General features: G+C 38.3%; 1 protein-coding gene across 5 annotated transcripts in view; it reads left to right on the top strand.

Moving 5' to 3' along the window:
• Pdcd4 (programmed cell death 4) overlaps nt 1-17,720 on the top strand; it is a 35,618-nt gene that overhangs the window by 12,134 nt on the left and 5,764 nt on the right. For all 5 annotated transcript variants that reach the window (XM_052712490.1, XM_052712488.1, XM_052712489.1 and 2 more), the window contains exons 6-11: nt 9,456-9,677; nt 11,222-11,319; nt 12,422-12,536; nt 15,865-15,972; nt 16,212-16,322; nt 17,072-17,211. In XM_052712490.1, coding sequence (XP_052568450.1) covers nt 9,456-9,677; nt 11,222-11,319; nt 12,422-12,536; nt 15,865-15,972; nt 16,212-16,322; nt 17,072-17,211 — 794 coding nt within the window. The remainder of the gene's footprint in view (nt 1-9,455; nt 9,678-11,221; nt 11,320-12,421; nt 12,537-15,864; nt 15,973-16,211; nt 16,323-17,071; nt 17,212-17,720) is intronic.

The following is a 17,720-nucleotide window of genomic DNA, read 5'->3' as shown; positions in this document are numbered from 1 at the left end:
AGGAGCTTCACCAGTGCTTAGGAGTTGAGGCTGATCACAATAGTGATCTGTGGGCATAAACACACTTTTAGAATGCAGTTGGATAGGCATTTCACATCCATCTAAAAAGCCATACAAGTTGTATCCCCCATTGGAACCTGTGACCTCCCCAGCCACAGGTTTTTGTCTTAGCATACAGTACCAGGCATGAACTCCCTTTTGTGGTGTAGGCCTTGAATCTAGTTGGTAAACTGTTTTTCTTAGCCATGATAGTTGGGTCACTATTGAACACATAGAAACATCCTGCTTAGTATCTTGGTATTTCAGCATTCAGGGTCTGTAGCCAAGCAGGAATGTTGACCAGCAGCCTGCATGGCCCCTCCTGGCACTATGAAAGCCAGCCAGTAGGGTGGGAGTTTCCAGTTGAGCCCCATCTTAATTTTTCCATGTCCTATAGTCAAAACATGCACATGTAATGTCTTTAGCAATAGGGTCTTACCATCTGTGGGAGGCCAGCTGGGAGACCAGCTCCCACATTTTACCCCAGGGTACTCTTGAGGAGAGAGGGATAGGAGATTTAGATAGAAGGATAGAGGGGAGAGAAACAGCATAGGATAGCCTCCGGAGGGCCTTGATCCTTATCCACCAGCCCCTCCTGTCTCTTCTAAAGGGCTATTTATAGGAATGCCAAGGGGTGGAGCAAAAGTGTAGACCCTTCCAATCACCTAGAAACTATGCACATGGTCAAGCAATCATCTAATGCAGCTCTACTGGGTAAAGCAAGCTCATATCTTGCTAGGAAACCTTTGTGAACCTCCACAATTCCCCCTTCTTGATATAGTAAAGGACTCCCTAAGCCCCTCAGATAGACTGTGCCTGTGTTAGATTGTCCTTATTACATTCAGGGAGTTATCAAGAAGAAAGTTGCCTGTCTTTGGCTGCAAGCCTCTGGCAAGAGTGGGGACAGAGCTTGACTCAGCTCTGACCCAAGTCCTTACTATGAGCTTGCAAATATCCACAGCAATCTCCATAGTAGCCACACCTCCCAGTAAAGGAGTAGAGGATAATAAAGATGGACTATCCTTTTTGAAATGGATCTAAGGTGATTACAGTAGTCTTAGCTGTACCAAGCCCTTTTCCTGGATCAAAACTCTCTCCTAACAGATGATCAAGATTTTGATTCTGAGGAGAAAAGTCATTTCAAATCATTTCAAAGTATCTACTCAAGTGAACAAAACCCCATGCTAATTATAAAAACACTGTTAGCTGTTTAAGTATCTCATCTGTACATGTGTCCCTACCACAGCAGTAGACTTTCTGTCTGAACTAACTCCATTGTGGAAGGCCTACCCTTTTCTAAACAGAAACAGAAGAGTGGAAACTTTTAGGAAGAAGACAGAAAAGCTCCCCTAATTATGACACCTTCACTTAAGTTTTCCAGGGGCCACAGACATCATAAAATTATATTTTAAGCTATCATAAAAAGTATTCAAATATATCTGAAGGTAAAAGTAATAAAAGCAATTCTAGTATGAACTTACATTTAACATTTACACTTTTTACAGACTTACATTCAACGTTTAGACTTACATTTAACATTTACAATTTTTACATTCAACATTTACACTTTTTACATTCAATATTTCATTATCCATACACTTTTTACAGACATATTCAAAAGGAACCTATTTTACAAACATTCAAATTGAAACTGTAGAACTATTTTACCAACTTATCTAGAAGAATCTCTTAACAGAACTAACTTACATTCAAAAGCAAACTCTATAGGATTATTTTACAAACTTTCAGAAGAGATTTCTTAACTGAACTATTATATTTTCATTCAACTAGATAGAGAGGATGTAAATCATGAGTTACTATAGTAAAAATCATAGGTAAACTCAACACTGCTTTATTTCTGAAAATTTGGAGTTCATGGTCAACTTTGATATCATTCTGAAAGTTTTCTTAAGAATTTGAAGTCAGTGTAATTTATCAAGGGCTCTAAGCTTAACTGAGGGTAAAGTTCCCTCTTCTTAATTTTTTAAAGCTACTTTTCAAGATTACCTTGAGCATTTTTAATGATTCCAATATTTCCCTCTCACATTTGTAGCACAACTCAATCCTGTAAGTTTCTTTTTCATACCCAAAGTAATTTTTGAGTGTATGGACCACTTTACCTTGTTTTCTAAAGGATTTCAAAGTGGCTTGTTGACAGATGGTATTAGCATTTTAATTGCCTCCTGACAGGCAAGCTGGTCACCTGTTTCTCATTCCCTGGATACAAGCTAACAAAGCTTGTGGAAAAAATAGCATGTTGAGCTGAAAAAACGTTGAAAAAACAGTTTTTGGGCAATGTAATACTGGCATCTCTGTTGTGGACTTCATTTCCCAAATTGCCTTTCTCTATAGCATCATGCTATTACATTGTGGACTACATTTCCCAAACTGCCTTTCTGTATATTGTCACTACATTTCCCAAACTACTATTTGAACTACATTTCCCACGTTGCCTTTCTGGGTCCAGGAGAAAACTTGGTTCACATGGTCTGTATTTGTGCCAAAAATCAAGCTTCTGCTTTTACCACGGGAGGTTTTTAATTTCCTAAGCTTGCATTAGGACTCCTGTGTTACTGTTTGAAAGGTGTACTTCTCTAATCAGAATTTTCACCTGACACTGTTCCTGAGCGGGTCATGCATGTCCGTGTGCACTCAGATAGGTGCTTGGTGCCAGAAGTGGAAGTCCCTTGGGGCTTGCTCCCCTGCCTTTCTGGGTCAGTGAAAGAAAGTGAAAATACTTGAAATAAAAGCTGTTTCAGAAAGGTCTTTTCCCCAATAGAAAAGAGAGCTTTCTCAGAGAGATTTTTTTCCCCCCAGGATAGATCCTCTGATTTTCCCTGCTTGTCCCCTCCCCAAGATGTAGAGGCCTTGATGCCTTAGCCGAGGCTCAGTTTTTCTGCTAACTGCTTCCACACCAGCAGCCCCTTCCCAGGTCCTGCACCATGTCTGTTGTGGTTCTACCTTGGGGGATGCTTCCCCTGCTCAGCTTTTTGGCTGTACTTTCTCAAGCATAGGCTCTGGCTGCAGGAGATTCTGGGTGCTGTTCTTATTGGCTTGAAGGAGAGACAGGACTACTCAAGAAGATTTGCCATGTTTTCAAGAGTTTTTTCTCCCCCTAGAGCAATTACAGGTGATTTTTCTTATTCTAATAGATGTTATTTCCAGGTGAATCTAATTTTGACCTTACAGGAGGAAAAAAGATATGAGAAGGGAAGGTCTGCAAAGCTTTTAGTTTTTTAGAGAGAGATTGGTAAGTTTTTTTTTTTTTTTCAACAGGATTTCTGTTCTCTAAACTTTGGCTTCATGGGCAAATGGAAACTAATTCTGATTGTACGGTGTTGTAATGGTGTCTGCCAGCAGAATGGAGGGTTTTGTTTCATCTGCATCTGCCTCAGGGAAAAGTCTTTCCTTTGCCGCTCAGGACTTAGAATTCAGCTGTCTACAGGCCACAAGTTTACACAGGAATCTTTTCTGCCTGTTTTTCTCATCTTTGATAGATTTTTCTGTGATTCTTCCCAGGAGTTTGTGTTCATAGTCCCATAGCTGGAAAATCAAGGACATAATTCCTCTGTCTTGTTGCTTATCTTATTCTACCTTATCCTAAGTTTCTTTTTACCCAATATTCCCAGTTCTACTCTTTTCTAAATTTCTTTTTACACTATATTCCTATATTCTACCTTAAATTTTTTTCTCAAATTTTATAGATAGAAATTGAGAGAGAGGAAAGAAAGAAACCTAGATAGAGAAAAATATATGCTGCAGCCTCACTTTTCAACTTTGACATTCCGCCGCCTAACTTTCACTCCCAAGAATAAAACACCATCGCCTTTATCTATTAATTCCTTTTCAGGCATGCCTCCTTATACCTGCAATGCCCACCTCTCTTTTCTCCAAGTCCCTGGTCCCTGTTCCTGGTGCCATCGGTAGGAGGCCAGCTGGGAGACCAGCTCCCACATTTTACCCCAGGGTACTCTTGAGGAGAGAGGGATAAGAGATTTAGATATAAGGGTGGAGGGGAGAGAAATAGATAAAAACACAGGATATAGCCTTGGGAGGGCCTTGATCCTTATCCACCAGCCCCTCCTGTCTCTTCTAAAGGGCTATTTATAGGAATGCCAAGGGGTGGAGCACAAGACCTCCCCCTAGCTCAGCCAAGTGCAGACCCTTCCAATCACCTAGAAACTATGCACATGGTCAAGCAATCATCTAATGCAGCTCTGCTGGGTGAATCAAGCTCCTATCTCGATAGGAAACCTTGTGGGCCCCCACAGCCATCTAGTTCTGACATACAACCAATAACAGTAGTAATAGGTTTTATGATTTGTAGGACCTCATGGGCTTCCCTGGCCAACAATTCAAAGGTGGTTGCGCATCCCTGGCACTGAGATTTTCAGGGAAAACTGGGGTTCAAACACAGACCCTGTTAGTCCTAGTGCCCTCGACAGCACCTACCTCTTCTCTGTGATCCTCCAGTTCCTGATTTATGGGGACTTTAGATGGAGATAGCTATGTATGCCTAATGGCTCTGATAAGCCAGTCCACTGGGACTGATTTCTCTCACACTGTCTCAGGTTATGCAGCCTTTACCTTAAGGAGGGGTGGGAAGTTACATCACTCAGTTTTCTTGTCTCCACAGTAGTCAGACTGATCCCATCTACTCCCATGATCCACAGCCTCACAAGCATGCTGTGACAGGCTCTTTTGTTGGCTTGTTTAAAAATCTTCTTTACTTCCAGTAGTTCAATCACTGAGTATTTGCTGATCATCCCAGTTTCTTACCTTGGACCATATTCTGGATCCTAGATTTTCCCTTTTTTTCTATTGAAGGTTGGGCCTGTGGGGTATCTTCTATTGGTTTTACTGTGATCTCTTCTTCACTCTGAATCTTACCATGGGTTCCAAGGTCTTGGATTGGAGGAAGGGCTTTTGAGCACCTATCTCTTTTCCTTTTCACCCCTGAACCTTAAGAAGTCAAAAGCCAACACCTCTATCCCATGCTCTTGTTTCTTTGCCAAATTAGAGTCTTAACACAGAGGATGCCAGTCACATCTGTCTTTCTTAATGCAATTGCTCTTTTGCGCAAACAAGTTCCTGCTTGGCCACCATTTCAGCCTCAGGTGCATTTCTAACTACACCTAAGAGTGACCAGGAAGCCTCTGCTGCTGCTTGCTGACAATCTTGACCCTTGTGTACTAATCTTAAAGACTGCAACATTTCCTCTAGACCAGTGGTTCTCAAGATTCCTAATGCTGTGGTGACTCCTAACCGTAAAATTATTTCAATGCTACTTCATAACTGTAATTTTGTTACTATTATGAATCATAATATAAATATCTGATTTGCAGGATATCTGATATGTGGCCCCAAGGGGGTTGTACCCCACAAGTTGAGAACCTGTTGCAACTTTTAACTGTTTTCAGAGCCTCTCCATATCCATATGGTGGACCCCACTCATCAAGCAGACATGCTACCCCATACCATAGAGACAAAGACTGACATCCTGGGATTTCTCCCATAGACATTCCTGATAGTTCAGCCTTAGTTTATGTCTCATTACCCATAGCAATACCCATGTAACCTCTAGCACAATCATAACACAAAAGTGCAATAACACAATAAAGGAAAGGACAACTATTGGAATTTCCTTTGCTGTTTCCCCACTCAGGTTTTTCAGCCTCAGTTGCATGCCTTGCTATCTGTCTTCGTTAGGGTTTTTATTGCTGTGAAGAGACACCATGATCATGACAACTCTTATAAAGAAAATATTTCATTGGAGTGGCTCACTTACAGTTCACAGGTTCAGTCCATTATCATCATGACAGGGAGCATGGTGGTGTGCAGGCAGAGGTGGTGCTGGAGTTGAGAGTGCTACATCTTGCAGGAAACAGGAAGTGACAGATACACTGGGTGGTATCCTGAGCATAGGAAACCTCAAAGCCCACTCCCACAGTGATACATTTCCTCCAACAAGGCTATACCCATTCCAACAAAGCTACATCTCCTGATAGTGCCACTCCCTATGAGATTATGTAGACCAATTACATTCAAACTACTGCATTCCACTCCCTGGCTCCCATAAGTTTGTAACAGTATCATAATGCAAAATGTATTTAGTTCAACTTCAAAAGTCCCTATAGTTTATCACAGCCTCAGCAGTGTTTAAAAGTCCAAAGTTCAAAGTCTCTTCTGAGATTCATGCAATATCTTAACTGTAATCACCTGTAAAAAATCAAATTAAAAAAAATCACATAATTTCAACATATAATGGCACAGGATATTCATTACCAGTCCAAAATGCAGGGAAGGGAAGCATAACAAGGAAATACTGGATCAAAGCAAGACTGAAAACCAGCTGGGCAAACTCCAAACTGCATTTCCATGTCTAATGTCAAAATGCTCTTCAGATTCCCAACTCCTTTCAGCTTTGTTGACTGCAACACACTTCTTTCTCTTGGACTGTTTCCACACTCTGTTAGCAGCTTTCCTGATCAGGAATTCTACAACTCTGGCATCTCCAACATCCTGGAGTCTCTAAGGCAATCCAGGCTTCAACTTCACAGTTTATGCAATGGCCTCTCTACTAGGCTTCTATTCAGGGACACCCCTGACACATGCCTGGCCTCAGCAGTTTTCTTTAGGTGCCAGAGGCAAATTCCATAACCCGTTTCTTCTATCCTTCAACCATATGGCCAAAGCTGCCAAGTTCTACTGCTTACTGCTTACTCCTTCAATTACATCATCACCAGGTTTCTGTCCTTCACTGCCTAAGCTTGGCTAACCTGAAAATGGATCTCTAGACCAGGCTGGCCTCAAACTCAGAGATTTACCAGCCTCCGCCTTCTGAGTGTTGCTATTAAAGCTGTGTACCACCATACTCAGCTCTAAACTTCAGTTTCTTTCCACAAGTTGGGAACTTAGTTGGATTCTTGCCCTGAGGTTACTACTCCCTTTATTCCGTTTCTTATCATTTATTTCCTTGAACACAAGATTTAGCTCCATTCCACTTCCTGGTGTTCTTTTTCCATTCCACTGCCTGGTATTTTTTTCTCCTCTAAATTTACATTTTGTAATTTACCCTGCTCAGCTTGCCCCTTTTCATTATAAATCTTCAGTAGAGTTACCACTAATATCCACATGACAGAGTCTACTAGGCTGTTTTGAGATTTCTTTTGTCAATAGAATTAATCCAAAATTCTTTGTTTTAGCCTCAGGCAGACTCTTTGGACAAGGGCAAAAGGCAGCCACTTTTTTCCCCACCAAAATAGTGACAAGAATGATTCTCTAGGCAACATACTGAATTCTCTTCTGAAACCTCTTGAGTGAGCCCTCAACAGTTCAGATAACTCTTAGCACCTCTGTCTTCCATGTTCCTACTATTAGGGCTCACTAAGTGCTTTCACAGTCCAAAGTACCAAAGTCCAAATTTCTCCAAACAAAAACATAATCAGGCCTATCACAGCAATATCCAAGTCCCTGATACCATCTTAGTTAAATACTTAACTTAAAAACTTAGGGTTTTTATTGCTGTAAAGGGACACCATGACCACTCCTAATAGTGTTACCCCTGTGAGATTATGGGGGCCAGTTACACTATCTATAGTCAGGACCTTGCACTCAGTTCTCCCCAGCTCTTCTTTGGTTCTGTCATGTTCTTGTTGGGGTGCCAATTACATTGTGTGACAAAACTGTTCCTGGGGATACACAACACACACATATAATCATCCCAGATAGGGAACCCTCAACAGACCAAAGTAAAGATACACCAAATTCCAACTTAGTGAATCAGTGAGGTACTTAGTGAATCAGTGAGGTTTACTGGGGTTACTTACAGGAGAGGGGTTACTTGCAGGTGAAGAAATGACTCAAAGATGGCTGTATAGCCAAATTCTACTCCAGTATGGGTGACGGCTCACAAAACTGGGAACCCAGAGCACACTGCACAACCTGAAAAAACAGGTGCCTCAGTTAGTCTAAACCTTGTAGTCAGCTCGTCTGGTTTCTGCTGCTTCCAGATAGCTACTCTGGTCTTAATCTTTGTAGCTCAGCTTGGCCAAGTGTCTTCTGTGCAGCTTGTCTCTTTCACTCTGGTAGGGAAAGACCTAGTAAGTCTGCTCAGTTTCAGGTACTTCCTGAAGTTCTTTTGAGTTATTTACCTTCTTGTTAAAAGAGCTTCCCTGCCTGAAGGTATTTTCAGTCTTGGAGGAAACCATTCCATAACACACAACACCATGTGGAGAAATTTGTGACCCGTGCGTGTCCTGCCCTGCTGGAGGTCAGTCAAGTAAAGGAAGTGAGAGGTGAACATTATGTTCAGAGGAACAGCTCAGTTCAGTGAAGGCAGGGACTGTGATATTTGAGTCTTTACCTGTAGCAGTTGTGTCCTGTGATTGAATAGTGTTAAAAGCGGTGTTGTAGAAGTGTAAAATAGAGATCATGGAACAGGTGATTTTAACCATATGATGTCTACTTAGCAATTTGAGTTTGCTACATAATATGATTGAAGATTATTCTGGTAAGATGGGTATGGTGTTTAAACCAGTGGGTTGTTAAAGTGCAGTTGAGGGAGATGAAAGGGTGTAGGAAGTGATTACTAACCAGGACACTACTTAGTGCATTGTGACAGTAGTACTAGTATACACCTAGTTGTATATCATGGCTTAAAAAATTCAAGAAAACTTTAAGAAGTAGGCAGTGTTAAATAACCAAGTTAGAACTCTGCCTCTAAGGTCATACTACTGCAAGTATGCCACTTTAGGTTATTTTGAGCATTAAATGAGGTGGTATAATGCCTGATAACATAGTCGAGTGGTTAATAAATATTAGCTGCTATTGTATTTTAGTAGGGAAGTTTTTTATCCCATCATTTAAAACAGTAATCCCATTTAACCACTAAAGATCTCACTTTAAATTTCACATGAAAGAATAAACACTTGTTTTAAGAGAAGGCAGGGTCTCACTGTGTAGCTTGGGCTGGTTTGGAATTCACTCTGTAGATCAGGCTGGCCTTGAACTCTGAGATCTGCCTGCCTCTGCCTCCCAAGTGCTAGGATTTAAGGCGTATACCACCAAACCCAGTCTTCAAGAGAAAAATTTAAGTAATGTAAACAGCCTGTAATATAAAATGAGTTTCTCCACAAATGTTCATCAAGTATTTGTAGAAATAATAGTAACAGATTGTAAAGCAGAGGATTAATTAAGTAATTGAATGAACTATTTTCAGTTTTCTTCACATTCTAAATGTACTGATGTTCACGAAGTTAAAGGTTATATCAATATTACTGTTTTAAACCTGCTAAATATGACTATTTTGATATTTCTAAAGAAAGGGAGGTATAATGTAGGTAAAAAGCATGACTGCAAAAATAAAATTTTACCAAACTATAGTGACAAGTAATTATTTTCATTCTTTTAAATAGGAAATGTTAAGAGATTTAAACCTTGGTGAAATGAAAAGTGGAGTGCCTGTGTTGGCAGTGTCCTTAGCATTGGAGGGGAAGGCCAGTCATCGAGAAATGACATCCAAGCTGCTTTCTGACCTTTGTGGGACAGTAATGAGCACAAATGATGTGGAGAAGTCATTTGATAAGTTGTTGAAGGATCTACCTGAATTAGCATTGGATACTCCTAGAGCACCACAGGTTTGTGGCATTTTCCTTTTTATTCACTTCCTTTCCCTTTTATACTTAAAACAGTAGAAATAATACCTGCTCCTAGCAAATCTTAATACCTAGAAGGGAAATGATGCACATTGCTTACCATCCAAAACATAGCTCTGCACATCTTCAGGTCTTTCCCCGCCAACTTTGTATTTTTTTTTTTTTTTTTTTTTTTGGTTTTTCGAGACAGGGTTTCTCTGTGTAGCTTTGCGCCTTTCCTGGAACTCACTTGGTAGTCCAGGCTGGCCTCGAACTCACAGAGATCCGCCTGGCTCTGCCTCCTGAGTGCTGGGATTAAAGGCGTGCGCCACCACCGCCCGGCCAACTTTGTATTTTTAGTATTGTCTGTTAGACCAAGGGCTACCCACTGCTAGGCAGTGCTCTACCACTGAGCTCTAACCTGCCCAGCCTTTCTACTGTTTTTCAAACAGTCTTGATGAAACTAAACTAGATTTTATGTCTGACCTCTTTTCCCAACCAGTTGTGCATTGTATTAGATCATATATAATACATGTATTTTCTGCTCATACATTTTTATTACATGTACACTGTTTTACCAAGAATTAACGTATGTTGCTATAACAGTTATAATTGACTTACTTGAGTGGCATTTATTAAAACAGAATTATAAGTAATAATGTCCCTTTTGTAACTTTGAAAACATGTAATTGCTGTTAACATTTGCATAAAAATCAATTTATAAAGAGTTACTAAATAAAATGGACTTATTTTCTTTCCCTTTTTTATATACACACTTGAAAATGATCATCTGAGTTTATATTAATTATAGAATTTTATAATTATTAATTTTAGAAGAAAGGTCAAAACAAAAAAAAACCCACAATAAACCTGTTAACATTTTGATAATTTTTTTATTTGTAGTTTTTTAGTTATTTATCAATATTCGTTTACCTTTATTTAATTAGAAAATGGAATTGTACCACATAGATTGTTTTGTAGATTTGATTTTTCTTACAGAATGCATCAAATATCTTTTCTTATGGCCTACAGTGTACTGTGCTTTGTATGCACTGCTTAACCACACCGTTATTGTCGTTATTGTCAGACACTGAAGGTGTTTCTAGTTTCTGTAGTAAATCATGCTGTGGTCATACTTTCAAATGAACATTTGTGCATAGCTTTTCTTCACAAGGTACATTTTATAGATGGTTATTTTATTTAAGAAATGGGAGTTGTTTTTCCTTGACTGTAGGTCATTTTAACAGATATTATTGATTATATGTTAAGAATGAGGCAGTGTGCAAAATATTGAGGATTAAGTAGTGAGCAAAACAGATGTAGCTTTCAAAAGTCCTGGTGGCATTAACTTGAAGGCCAATGTAAAGGAGTATAAGTCATGCATAACAAATGGATATTTTTGCATATCCCAACATGTATTTTAGCTGTTGTGTAGTTCAGCAAGTTTTTATCATTTATCCATTTCAAAATTGTGTCCTAATAAAGGTTTATTTTGGATTTGTTTTATTATTATTTTTTTTTACATAGTTCTCTTTCTTTCTTTCTAGTTGGTGGGCCAGTTCATTGCCAGAGCTGTTGGAGATGGAATTTTATGTAATACTTATATCGACAGTTACAAAGGAACTGTAGATTGTGTACAGGCTAGGTAAGTTAATTTTTGCTTCTTAGAATTTCAGAACAGGAAACTACAACATCCTGTAAAGTGACACTCACATCATCAGACATTGTAGTTGTCATTTATCTGTTCTTCATTGTTAAAAGAGTGTTGACATGAACTAACAAGAAGAGGACAGTAATAAAATGCAGGAATTCTGAGCCAATTTACTAGGTTTCCTCATTTCCAGTTAACCTTCTCTGGTCCTGATCTCCCTACTTGTGAAATGAAAGCATGGGGTGGATAGTGTTCACCGTGCCTTCTGGTTCTGACACCTGAAGTTAGTGAACCTTGCTTAGAATTCTGTAGAAATCTTTTCTTAAAATATGTGCTTTTCACTTTTGTTCTTTGATTTAATGAATTATAAGCCCAATGTGGTGTTTTACTTTTCTAAACTTCCTGGAGACTTAGATTTAGACAGCTATGCCTCAGATTTTCCTAGATACAGATACTAATTTTGTGGGGCTACTTTACATATAATGATAAATCCACGGAGTCTGTTTAAAGGGCAAAGGATTTATTAAGGGGAAAAACTCACTGTACAGAACAGAATTGATACAGGTTCTGGAATGTTGTTCCAGCTGCCTGGATCAGTCCCACAACCAAGTACCATGAGGGAAGAGAGTGATGCCTCCGTGCATCCCAGTTCTTAAGGGTCTGTGAGGCCACACCCCATGGGCATGTACTTCAAGGTCACAGTCATGTGGAGCAGTTACCTGCTGCATCTCTAGGGGTGGTGCTTCAAGGTCATAGATAGAACAGCTACCCACTACAGTGGCATGACCTCCTTGGGTGGGAAGGTGTGAATCTATATAAAAGTTGTATATGAAATGTTCCTTCCTGGTTATATGTCAATTATTTTGCAATGTATTTTGGTCTTTCTTGATGAGAAACAGATGTAAAGGAACGTGAGAATGTTAAATATTTTGCTACCTAATTTTTATTTGTAAAGTTATTTTCAAAAATCATATATTTTTTGTTATATAAAAGTTGTCAGTACATAGATACTTTGTAAACTATTGACAATGTATTATTAAACCTCAGGCATATCTGTGTATTAAAGTGAAAATTTTTTTTTTTTGTCTTTTGGTAGAGCTGCTTTGGATAAAGCTACTGTGCTTCTGAGTATGTCTAAAGGTGGAAAGCGCAAAGATAGTGTGTGGGGATCTGGAGGCGGGCAGCAGTCTGTCAATCACCTTGTTAAAGAGGTACCTAATAAGCATTGTTTTCAACTTACATGTGTTCCTTTGAAAGAGAAAACAATAAGACAACTACTAGGTAGTATTTTTGTGGGTAAGAATTCAATGTGGTCATATACCTGCAAGTAAAACAATGGAATAATCTACAAATTAGAAAATAATTACATAATTATTGCTATTTTTACCTTTTTTGAGACTTAATGGTATGACTATTAAGAGGCCTGTCATAAATCTTAAGAACACTGTCTCTGAACATCTAAGGGATGCCTGAAATCTTGTTTATAGTAGTATTTTGTCTTAACTTAAAATGCTATTTCTTTTTAAATTATTCAATAAGTATATATAAATAAGCAATTTGGGTAGTCTGAGATTACAAGTTAGGAATTATGAACATTAGAGTAGATCGGGGTCGTAGATATAAGGATCTTCACTACATTTGTTAAAAGAAAATTTAGTAATTGAGTTATTTCATTAAAATGCAAGTTTTGCTTCCTATGGATTTTTCTCTCATGTTCTTTATCAAGTGGAAAAAAAAAATGTAATGTCTTAACTGCACATCTTGGAGACCGGCAGTTAGAACATTTATAGTTTATGTACTTGTTTTAGTGTACTCTTTATTTTGATTTTTAATTAGTTTTTTGTGTGTATGCATGTTCATATTGTGTGTGTGCATGTGTGTCTGTGTTTTAGTCCAGAGATCAACCTCAGGTCTCATTCCTTAGGAACTGTCACGTTCTCTTTTGTCCCAGTCTTCACTAGGATCTTACCTAGAGCTAGGCTGGCTGGACAGCAAGCCCCAGGTATCTCCTTGTCTCGGTCTCTAATGCTGAGATTAGAAGTGTGCCATGCCCAGTGTTTTCCATGGGTAATGAGGATCAAAGTAAGGTCATCAACTTGCACGAAAAGCACTTAATTGACTGAGCTGTTGCCTTGACCCTCAGTCTCTTTGACGTCTCCACTTTAAGTGGGAAGGAGCTCACATGGGCAGTTACAGTGTTGACTGGTTTGCTTTTACATAGGTTGGAGTAGATAGATATGTCAGGTCATGATTGCATTGTCTTTTAAAAATTGGAAGAATTATAAGAAAAGTTAAAATATAAAAGTTGTTAATATCCTAGGGATATTGGGCAAGGAAATGCAATAAAGGGTATCCTGACTAGAAAGGAAGATGTAAAACTAGCTCTATTCTCAGACGAAGTGATACATAGGTTGAAGAATCCAGGTGAATCTACAGAGAAACTCCAAGAACCCAAACTTAACCAATACTTTAGCAAATTTGCACAGTAACAAGATCAGTACATGAAATTTAGTTCTTTATACATTAGGATTGAATGAAAATGTAGTGTATTTATAAAAGCGTAAAAATAGAATATGATGAAAATTAACAAAGGAAATTCAGGTCTTAGACACTAAAAACTGAAAACATTGAAAGATACGATACATTTATGGATTATAAGACAATATTGTTAAGATGATAATACTCTCTGAAGGTGATATTTTGAGAAATTGACAGACTCTTAGAATATGTGAATTATCTTTTAATTAAAAAGAGATTGAAAATAGAACAATATATGAATTAGAAATTGGCATTACTTTGGGTTCTCATTTAAATGGGAGCAAGGGTTCAAATAAAAGTACTTCCACTTTTTAAAAAATAAGTATTTTTTAAAGATTTATGTATATGTATGTGTGGGCCTATCTGTATGTAACGTGTGTGTGCGCGCGTGCACGCGCCAGAGAGGCCTTTGCCCCTCTGTAACTAAGTTAGGGGCAGTTGTGAGCTACTGTGTGGGTACTGGGGACTGAACCCAGGTCCACCACAAGAGCTGCAAGTGCTGCTAACCACTGAACTGTCTCTTCAACCTCATGTTCACTTTCTTAATGGCATAACAGATATAACTTAAGTAATACATATCTTACAGTTTTTAGTAAAAATACTAGAAATAGTAAATATTTATACAAAATATATTAAGTATATAAACATATATTTATGTTAACTATTCTTTGTGTATGTGTGTAGTGTATATGTATTGTATGATGTGGTGCACTCATCATATGAGGCATGAGTTTTTTGCGCCTGTGCACATATGGACATAAGGTGTCTTCCTCTATTACTCTCTACTGTCTTGCCTTGAGACAGAGTCTCTCACTCAGCCAGTGATATTTTATCTTGACTTACTACTGGCTAGTGAGCTGCTGTGATCCCCCCCGCCCAGCACTGCTGGCATTACATTTATGCTCAATAATGCCTGCTTATATTCTTTATGTGAGTGTGGTCTTCATGCTTGTAGTGCAAGCGCTCTTACCCACTGAGCTGATCCCTGGCCTCAAGTACAGACTTTTTAAAACAAAAAAGAAATTACTAATTAAGATGTAGTTGAGTGGTAGAATTTTACTTTATTTTTTTATTTTTTTTATTTTTTCATTTTTTTTTGTTTTTTTCGAAACAGGGTTTCTCTGTGTAGCTTTGCGCCTTTCCTGGAACTCGCTTTGGAGACCAGGCTGGCCTCGAACTCACAGAGATCCGCCTGCCTCTGCCTCCCGAGTGCTGGGATTAAAGGCGTGCGCCACCACCGCCCGGCGAGATGCTGAGTTTTAAATCCTCAATTGTAGAGAAAAGAGAAACTGGAAATCTTTGTTCTTGTAGTAATGCTCCATCATCTCTTACCTTTTGGCTCTCATTGCATTAAGACCATCCTGATACTTGTTGGCATTCTAAAAAGTGAGGAGACTTTACATTAGTGCCCTCTAGTGGTGTTTAACCCCCTGCCCTTTTCAAAGATTTTTTTTTTTTGATTGATTGTGTGTGTGTGTGTGTGTGTGTGTGTGTGTGTGTGTGTGTGTGTGTGAGATCTGCAAGAGCATTGCATGCTCTTAATTGCCAAGCCATCTCTCCAGCCCCCAGATCCTTTATTTATTTGTTTTTTGAGACAGTTTCTCTGTGTAAAAGCCCTGGCTGGAACTCACTCTGTAGACCAGGCTGACCTCAAATTCAGAGAGCTCTACCTCTGCCTCCGGAGTGCTGGGATTAAAGGGTTGTGCTACCACTGCCTGGCAAATCACTTATTTTTAATAGGATGCATTGGAGCATTATAGCTACAAGCTAGGTCATCTACATTATAAAACCTGCTTGTAGATACCAGTAATTCTTTTGAAAAGTACTGCATTTGCTTTATAAACGAAACATTCAAAGCATGGGAATTTAGTTTTTAATTATGAAAAAGTTCTTTATGACACCACCATGTCAAATCCCTATGTTCAATATTGGTGTGAATGTAAATAAATCACATCTTTTAAAAATTAGGAATTCTAACATTTCAACTTTTAAATCTCATAGATTGATATGCTGCTTAAAGAGTATTTACTCTCTGGAGATATCTCTGAAGCTGAACACTGCCTTAAGGAGCTGGAAGTACCTCATTTTCACCACGAGCTTGTGTATGAAGTAAGATTACATTCTCACACCAAAGAGGATTGTCAAGGGTTCTTACACCATAGTGACCAATGTTTATTTAATAATACAAAGATTTTTTTCCCTTAAATATACTAAAATGATAAGTTTATGTAATCATTACAAAAACCATATAATCACTATATGTTAGAGGAGAGATCTGATAACATTTTTAGGAGGAATTTCTCATGAATTGATGAACAAAAATTAATTTATTCTTTTTCAATTTTTAGGCCATTGTAATTGTTTTAGAATCAACTGGAGAAAATGCATTCAAGATGATCTTAGATTTATTAAAATCCTTGTGGAAGTCTTCTACCATTACCATAGACCAAATGAAAAGAGTATGTATGACATTATTTTAAATAAGTTTTTAAAAGGCTTATACCTGAACTATATAATTGAATAAACGTTATGAACTGTTCATGAAAATTTCTTTTAGTGCATGTGTAGTATGCCGGTATATTTTGTTTGACTTTTTAAATCTTTTGGTTGGGTTTTTTTTTTTTTTTTTTTTGGTTTTTCGAGACAGGGTTTCTCTGGGTAGCTTTGCGCCTTTCCTGGAACTCACTTGGTAGCCCAGGCTGGCCTTGAACTCACAGAGATCCGCCTGCCTCTGCCTCCCGAGTGCTGGGATTAAAGGCGTGCGCCACCACCGCCCGGCGACTTTTTAAATCTTTTGGATGTGAAACTTGTAACTAGTTTTGGAAAACAACACTTCAGTCTTTATTGTTTTTAAAGTATAGTTGTTTAGTGTGTGAGATACGATATTTTCCTTTTCTTACACCTAGAAGAAACATTTAAGTTGCATTTCTTGTCCTACTTAAAATTGTACGTGTTTTTTGAATGGTGATATTTTTATACAAGATGGTAAATGTAGATGGGGAAATAGGGAATTTGCTCATTGTCTGATATTTGCCTAGTGCTTTTTAGAGAGTTTTTAAAGAAAGCAAATATACTTTATTTTCAAGGTTCAAATCTTGACTTGTTTTGCCAGTTTGCACTGTATCAGTTTATGGTACAGTGGTGGGTTGTTTCATGGCATCATACATTTTTATACATGCTAACAATTGCATATATACTTTTGTTCTAGGGTTATGAGAGAATTTACAATGAAATTCCAGATATTAATCTGGATGTCCCACACTCATACTCTGTGCTGGAGAGATTTGTAGAGGAATGTTTTCAGGCTGGAATCATTTCCAAACAAGTCCGAGATCTTTGTCCATCAAGGTACTATGTTTAAATACTATCTCAGTGTAAAATACTGAATGAGATACTTGGGAAGCTAAGATAGTTTTCTCTCTCTCTTTTTTTTTTTGGTCATTCTGCTGTCAGAAAAATGAAGTAGTATCTATCTTGAAGTGACTGGAAATCAAGAACTGTCTACTTAAGTAAGAGTTTATGGAGAAACAAGTGTGAATCTTGTTTGTCCCCTTGGAACTGTGGACAGGACTACCATTTGGAGGGAACTAACTTTATATAGCATAGATGTTTACCAGGTTGTTAGTAAATATTTAAGAGTAGGTATTATCACTAGAAACACAGAAAATTGAAGATTATTTAATGAACCTTCACTGTCTGATGACTAGTGCATTGTATAGGCAAAGTTTGAATTCAGACTTTCTGAGACGTCAAAGGTCTAAACACTTTTCCTGTACTATGTAGTGGCTTCCTTTGCTTCCTGTGATGGAGAAACTTATTGTTAGAAACTGTGCATATGGGAGTGTTTTTCTTTGGAA

The sequence above is a fragment of the Peromyscus californicus genome, unplaced genomic scaffold, assembly GCF_007827085.1.
Source record: "Peromyscus californicus insignis strain IS unplaced genomic scaffold, ASM782708v3 Scaffold_4__1_contigs__length_199733344, whole genome shotgun sequence".
In the NCBI taxonomy this organism is placed as follows: domain Eukaryota; kingdom Metazoa; phylum Chordata; class Mammalia; order Rodentia; family Cricetidae; genus Peromyscus; species Peromyscus californicus.
Note: the sequence above shows the minus strand (reverse complement) of the source record. Positions and strands in the feature narration are given on the sequence as shown.